Source organism: Oncorhynchus keta, chromosome 35 (assembly GCF_023373465.1).
Source record: "Oncorhynchus keta strain PuntledgeMale-10-30-2019 chromosome 35, Oket_V2, whole genome shotgun sequence".
Taxonomy (NCBI): Eukaryota; Metazoa; Chordata; class Actinopteri; order Salmoniformes; family Salmonidae; genus Oncorhynchus; species Oncorhynchus keta.
Genome location: NC_068455.1, coordinates 24844172 through 24852095, shown reverse-complemented (window position 1 = coordinate 24852095; position 7924 = coordinate 24844172). Strand labels below are relative to the sequence as shown.

Genomic DNA, 7924 nt, shown 5'->3' with positions numbered 1-7924 from the left:
AAAGTGATATTAAAAATGTTATTCAGAAATGAATCTGGCAGCACCTTGCGTCGTGCTGTCCTGTCAGTGCTGATTGTTATTGTAGCCATGTCAGCATGGTGCACTTAACCAAATCCATCTGAATGGGGCCTGGTTGTCACATGTCCCGCCACCATGTCCTTTTGTCTCCATGTCTGGACCGTTTCATTAGGTAGGGGGAAGTTGTCTGAGGAAAGGCTGGCTTCACTTAGATCACACTGGCCCTGTCCGCCTGCATGGTGTTAAACATATCCCCTCACATTAACTATCTCTGTAAATGCATATTCACATCCTCCTCTACTGAACACAAAATCCCATTTTTTCTGTTCAAATGGATGCCATATCTCCCTATGTCATGCCTTTAACATATGTGCTAACCAGGTTCATTTCATAGCTTCTGGCTCACTGGATTAAAAGACCCGCTTTCAGTGTTTTCTTCTGTTTTCTTTCCCCCTTTCATTCAGTAATCTGTGCAAAAAGCAGAATTAAAGGGCTATACTACCCTGAAGCGAGCCTTCTCCTTTCAGGTTGTTAAACGAAGGGAGAATGAGTGGACGTGGTTCCCGGGGCAGAGGGGGTGTGGGATAGTGGGGTTCGCTTTCAGGTCAAAGTACTGCTGTTGTGAGCTATCATGTTTTTTCTATTCATAAACCAGTCATAGCAAAGTGCTCTTATTGACTAACATAATGGTGGGAATTACTGTTGTTTAGTCTTTACCTACAAAGCACATATTCATATATTTGTTTCTAAGTGCATAGATAATTAACAGCAACATTCATCGCGGCTGCCAGTTTGGGCTTGTCCTTCACTTGTCAATCAATTGGCCAGGAATTAACCTAATTTAAAGCCAGGTTTATTGCATTCGGAAGCCCACGACAACCAATAGATTTTGATGACACAACAGCAAAAGACGAGGAAGTCAGTAATTCCCAAATCTGTTTAAATCTGGTTTGGAATTCTTCTTTGGCATTGATAAGGATTCCCATGTTGACTTGCTCGATAATAAGTAAATTGATACTGAATATCCCTTTATCAAAGTCCAGATCTGTGATTACAGTATATTGTGTCTGTAAGAGTTATTCTATTTTGAGAGAGCACCAGGGTTACGTTACCTCGTGTCGAAACAGCTATGGTTGCACAGTGCATCCAGTATAGCTGATAAATAGTTCTCTCATGGGCCTTGCTCATTAACCAGAAAAAAATAAACTGCTAGCATCCCACTCTGTAAACCACCGTATGTATCCCAGTGGTCTTGTCAATGGACTATGACCTGGAACTAAACTGTCATTGGATTAAGCCAGGGTGAAGGAGGAATGCTTTCTTTAGTAATGGGTTTATGAATGCATAATGAATGCATTAGTGAATTAGTGGTAATTAAATCATGTATTAAATTATAATTAAATGTAATTATACGTGATTGTCTTGGATCATCTTATCCTTTTCAATTTGAAGTACATAGTTATGCACACACACTATTCATAGTAAAAAGCTATGTTTTATTTGACTTCAATGTGTTGGCCTTTCCCACTGTTCTAGTGTATAGGAGAATGTAGAGCTCTGCGCCTGGCGATAGGATGTGAGGGGGCTTTTTCAGAACATCAGTACTGAGACAGTGTACTACACTGTTGAGGTTGCTTGGATTTTCTTCCACAGAAAATCTTCTATGGATGTAGCACTTGACAAAATAAATAAATAAATACTCAGCATTTGAAAAAAGAAGCAGCTCTGAGTTTTTTCTACGACACAAATCTTAAAGATGTACTCCTCCTGTAGAGGACAGAAGGATCGGAAGGAGTCAAGACACAACAGAAAAAAAAGACATCACACCTTTAACAAATATATTCCCATCTTGGTGAGAAAGTGGATTTAATTCACAGTATGTCTTTCAAAGTCATTCCACTAACAGTACATATACTGAACCAGCTCATGTTAAATAAAAAACATCCAGGGTTGGAGACTTAGTTTGGCTTGTTGAGAAAAATAGTATTGGTGATTTTTATGGTAAACAGTGCATATTTTTTCATCAGCAAGGCCCTTGTTAAAGTGTTGAACAGGAAGGAAGAAATTACACTGAAGCAGTGGTGGATGGTAATAACATTAGCTTTTCTTTAATGAGGACAGGACACTGCCCACCTCTCATCTCTCCCTGACCATAACAGTCCCAGGGAGAAGATTCTCTCTAATTGAGAGGTGTTTCTCCAGACAGAGAGATTAAGGGCTAAAATGATCCTGTAAAACTCCCTCCCTGTATCTTTAAGCACCTGCAATCAGCTGAAATTAGTTGTTTTCCTGAGCATTTGTCTTGGATCCTTGGAATAGCTGCAGTCCTCGCTCAGATGTATCTACTGTTGTCAAGAGTGGGGGCCAAAGCGAGCACAAGATAAATGCCAGAGAACTCAAATTAATGTGATCTTTCTTTCGTTCTGGTTTAACTTGCTTGGGAGGCTGTAAACCAGAACTGGGAGAGTTGCTTACATCTATCGCTACTTCCAGCTATCTCTCTGGTCAATAGTCAAAAGTCCTCTTTCTTTTTAGCCCGGCTGTCATGAGCTGAGCACAAAGGAAATAAAGAGCAGCACAGGTATCATGTAATATTAAACCAAGCCTTCCAACACTCACATGATGGAAAATGCAACACAGCATGCATAATTGCATTCATACATAACCCAATAATTTTGGCATTTAGAAGTAGCCGTGAAAATACCAGGATGAATATTGCAGGGAAACCACTAGCACAGCATTAGAGCATCTGTCCCTTCAGTAAGTGTACAGTAAATATACAGTAATGTACAGTGAAAATATAGTCTTTGTAGGATCCCTTACACAACAGCCTTGTATAACTAGTAGTTCTCAGTGAAAGAACACCCATGACATTACAAGCGTTGAAGACAACTGTGTGGAATTGGACACTTCAATCTTATAGAACAGGATGGCCTGTACAGTAATTTGGTCAGTAAAAAAATGAAAGCGAGAGAGGGACGGGATAGACAAATAGAGAGAGCGAGAGATGAAGATGGAGAGAGAAAGAGAGTAAGAAAAAAGATCATGTGAGCCACTGCATTGCATCAGGCAAAGTAGACAAATTGCACTTCTCCTGTTTTTTCCCCCAGAGTTCTCAAGTTAGGGAGAATTTTCACATCCCTGCTGAGTTTGAGATAGATGTGTCAGTGTGCACTTCTCTGGGCTTTGCCGAATCATCCTGGCAGAGGCAGAATCTAGCCTCCTAACCCCCCTCGGATCCTCCTTGATGGTCATCCCGGAATCCTCCTCTCGCTCTTTTTCTCTCCCCTTCTCTCTCTCTCTCTCGCTCTCCCTCTTGTGTTGGTGTACAGTTAACACCTTTTTCTCTTTCCATACTTCTAAGTGACCTTCATGAGGCTCACACGACCTTCCCTTTGTCCGGAGCCGCTCCCTTGCTCTCTTCCTATAAATGACTGAAGAAGGGATGTGTGGAGGACAAAAAAGGCCAAGTCCTCTATCAATAAAGATCAGGTCTTAATCATCCTATGTTTTGTGCAGTGTGTCTGTCTAATAGCTTCCTGGTCAAGGTTACAAGGTCATTAACAGTATAGCAGCCATGTGAACAGTCACGGTCAGGTCAGCTAAGACTGGGAAGGAACAGTACATGCATGTTAGAATGCATTTCACATTAGGGCTTCCCAGGGCACACTGTAATGGGACATGCAGTATTCATGTTTGTCATGGAAGCATCATCCCCAATTAAATGAATTACAGCACACCCACATGGTAACAGATACTGATAGCATCAAAGGAAGCTCTCATAGGGGTTTTCTCATTGGATGGAACAATATAGACTCGTGGGTGTGGCAAACATTGTCATTTTCACTGAACCAAGCCATGGTCTAGACAAGGCAGCTATAGGATCTAACATTCTAACATTCCAGTTCAGCTTTCAGACAGAAAAGTACTGCACCTCACACGTTTCTGGTGTACATGATTCCCACTTTTATTTTCGACAGAAAGGGATGTTTCTTCTGGTTTATTTTGGTTACATTGAAAACCATTCTGTGAAAAACTGTAGCACCAGAGCAGATACTTCTTGCCCATCCTTAGTTTGTTAAAAAGGTCAATTTGTGCTATTTTGAGTTGAGATCAATTGTGATTGTGGAGAAACGTTTTCTTCCAGTATATAAAAAAGACTAGCACATTATTTATTTTCCAGTCATTTTCTAAATAAAAAGAGAGATGTAATATATCCTTTCCATTTAAATCACAACAAATACACTTAAAGCAAAAAAATTGGGCAGCATTTAGCATAATTCAAGCAGGGAATTATCTTTCATGTTGAATAATATTATATATTTATATATATATATTTATATATATATATGTTTATGTACAAGTATGGCACTTGATTACACGAAAGCAAGAAAACACTTTTCACAAATAAAAGCAGTGGGCGCTTTGGTGTATTGTAAATGAAGGAAGTCACAAACGTTAGCGTTTGCAGCAAATCCACCAGATACTGTTTTGCAAGTCAGCCATATAGCAATGGAATGATTACATACGTTAAAGGTCAGTGGTGCGAACACAGGCAACAAAAAACACGAATGAAGCTAATGTATTTCAACTAGGTCAATCTAGCCAAAATTGATTTATATATTTATCCCATATGCCTATATACATCTGGAGATAGGCATATGCCTATATAAATATGGATAATAGATTTTCCTTCGAACACATAGTCAACCGGTGTATTGTGTTTCTTAAATAGATTGTTGTCAAAAATCGGTTTGAAACTGTTTTTGAAACACTGTCAATAGCACGTATCGGGTTCGGTTTGGCTCCCCGGTGTTCACCTCTTAGTGCAATTTGCATTTACACTCTTCAAGTACAGTAGAGTAAATGCGTGAACACGTCGACATGATCTAAATGTAGCGCTTTACATAGTATAAACGTCACTACAAAGTTGAATCAGTGCAATGTAATAAGTCAACAAACGTGGAATCCAGGCTTGCCATTGGAGTCCATAAAAGACAAACAAATAAAAAAATCTGCCCACTCGTTTAAGTCAAGAAACGGATGAGGTGTGAGGAGCTGTACATCCCGGGTTCATCTTGGTTTAATCTTTACACATCGCACATTGTCCCTTCGGTAACTCTCTCCATGTGCTACACATAAGCAGAGTCACTGGATTGAGTACGGCCGAAATTAGGCACACTCATTCGGGGCAAGTCCTTATTTCTGATTTCATAAATGGACTTCCGCCTCGCCTGCACTCCTCGCACCGCCGTTTTGATTTTCTTCCACCCCAAATGATTGAGTTCTGCCAGATTCAGCAACACACAAAAGCCACTGACCGCGAACATGAAGACTAGAAACACGGTCTTCTCTGTTGGTCTGGAAACATAGCACTCGACATCTTTTATGCATGGATATCGATCACATTCGTACACCGACGGGACGTTGAATCCATACAAGAAATATTGACCCACTAAAAACCCTATTTCCAGCGCGTTTCTGAAAACCACTTGAATTATGTAAAATCTCGAGATACCCTCTTGCCGACTCTTTTTAGACTTCCCAGTAGTTCTCATGGCTGAATTTGGGATCTCTTTGACTTCCAAACAGTCGGGTTCGGATTCTTTGGTGGAGTTCTCTGTGTTCTGAAGTACTCCATTCACAATGGTGTTTTTCATCTTTTTGCTGTCATCTCGTTTCATTGAATCTTGATCCTTATCCAGGGACAGAAAGACAGTGGAGTACCGTCGCTCCTTCTGTTTCGCTGACTGATGCACCGAGTATGTGATAAAACAAAGACTCGGGGTGCAAACCATTATGATCTGGAAAACCCAAAATCGAATGTGTGAAATTGGGAATGCCTTGTCGTAGCAAGCCTGGTTGCAGCCAGGTTGTAAGGTATTACAAACAAACATGGTTTGCTCATCATCATAGACCGTCTCTCCAACTATTGCTACGATTAGAATCCGGAAGATCACCACCACAGTTAGTAGGATCCTAAAAAACAAACAAAGTATTAATATAAGTCCGTAAATGATTTACAATGGCGCTCTAAGCAGGCGTGTGTTTGGGAGCTGTCCAGTGCTGAAACCGAACGCTATTCGCTCTCAGCATGGAGTTTGGGATGCTATGTGTATTATGCGTTGTTGTAATTTGTGTTATATACTTTGTGTACTCTGAAGTATTTACTAATTGGCATTCATCTGTATTTGTGTTTTAAAATGTTTTGCCAGTGTTGGTTTGGTAATGTAAGCGGAGCAGGCAATAGTGCACGGTCTCTGCCTCTCAGTTAGTGCATGGCACAGGAACCCATCTATCCTCAACAACAGCCATTAAAACAGGCAACTCTGTATTTACTGCAAATACAGTTGACATTTTGCTCTTACCTTCCTATCATAGTAGAGTGCTGCTGGACAGCAGCCTCCAGAAGCCTCTCTAGTATGGTCCATTCCCCCATTGTTGTTCATCCGGAGCAGGCGAGAGTCTACGGCACACTGCACGAACTTTCTGGCGAATATGTGGAAAATATTTCCCTGGGTTTTTGGTCGTTGTCACTCTCCAGAGGCTCGGAGGTTATCTGACAAATGCATTGATCATGAGCCCGCAGCTGTCCTGCCCTCCTCTCTCGCGCGTCGTGCAATAGGGTTCTGTGCGTCTGCCCGAGCGCTCGCGTGACGCTGTCACTTTCTCGTTGTCTTGGGGAGTCCGAAAGGCTGATTACAATAAACTCTCCTATTGTCGATCTTAAGATCAGACTGATGAGTCGCGCGCTGTGTCTGGATGCAGGGAGGTTGGATTTAATGTCTTGCCAGCGTTAATCCGCCTTTAAGTAGTCCACTCTCTGCGTCATGTGCAGACAGGTTGGCGGAACGCGGCCAAACGCTGCCAGGATTTCTCATTTTCAATATTCGACGAATGGAACCCGGGGCCGGCGTGAAAGATTAATCTGTGATAAAATGATTGGCGATAAGCTCAGTGCACCCGGGGTGTTTCAAGTTTACAACACATACAAATTACTGAGCCAGACCGAATTGTCTCTGGTGCGCGTGCTCAGGGTCATAGAGGTAGAGGGAGAGGGATAAAGGGAGAGAGGTAAATGCGCTGTGTACTGAGCCCTCGGGTCAAGGTTTGGCGCCCAGATATTTTTTCGGATCCCTTTAAGGCAAACGCTTGTTGATTTGTAACTGTAATCGTGACAATGCATGCAATAAAGCAGCTTTTCTTGAGTGCACGTGATATACCCCCGATTTCAGTACTCGTAGTAACGCCATAGTAAAGCAGGGGAAATAATAATGCTGTGGATACACTGTGACTAAGTGAAAGTACCATCCGAGTTGCTAATCGCTTTACAAGTTTGCCTGCCTGTGTGTGTGTGTGTGTGTGTGTGTGTCGATATGATCAACTCAACTACGGAGCAAGGGGCGTGACCTCATTCATTAATATTGCTGTTTTAAGACCAAAGACTACACACAAATATTAGTAAATGTTAAGTGGTAGCCTTAATACATCGAGTAGCCTATATTGTATCTTTACATAAAAATTAGATAATATAAAAACAAATATTATTTTCCCCCCAAAATGTAATGAAATTACAAGTGAAGGATTGGCCTTTGTTTGATGAGGCTACTATGTAATATCAATATGTAAAATATTGATATTTCTGACCATTGTGTGGAAGAGAACAGATATTTACATATAGTAGACTATATGCAAAGGTACCTTCTACTACCTGATCTCAGGTGCATGGATTAGAGTGAGGATCATGTGACTTCATTTTTATTGAATGAAGGGGCGTGGTACAAGGGCTTATCTCTCCCTGCTGTAATCTTCCATAAACTCAAATCTTTTATAACCTTCCTATGAATCATCACGTGATGTGATAGATAAGGTGTGTGTGAGAGAGAAAGATGGGAGGATGCTCTCT

At 41.2% G+C, this 7924-nt stretch overlaps 1 protein-coding gene across 1 annotated transcript; it reads right to left on the bottom strand.

The window, feature by feature from the left end:
- Positions 1 to 1853: 1853 nt before the first annotated feature.
- On the bottom strand, positions 1854 to 7059 carry LOC118368163 (gap junction delta-2 protein). Its single transcript, XM_035751992.2, has 2 exons — positions 6387 to 7059; positions 1854 to 5997 (listed from the first exon to the last, which is right to left on the bottom strand). The coding sequence occupies exons 1-2, from the start codon at positions 6455 to 6457 to the stop codon at positions 5151 to 5153; spliced, it is 918 nt and encodes a 305-aa protein (XP_035607885.1). The 5' UTR covers positions 6458 to 7059; the 3' UTR covers positions 1854 to 5150.
- Positions 7060 to 7924: the final 865 nt, after the last annotated feature.

What these genes read in the sequence shown, in the direction of transcription:
- LOC118368163 (XM_035751992.2), bottom strand. Translation starts at nt 6,457, where the DNA reads ATGGGGGAATGGACCATACTAGAGAGGCTTCTGGAGGCTGCTGTCCAG. An exon ending in CACTCTACTATGATAGGAAG is followed by an intron (nt 5,998 to 6,386) that starts GTAAGAGCAAAA and finishes TTTGTTTTTTAG; the next exon opens with GATCCTACTAACTGTGGTGG.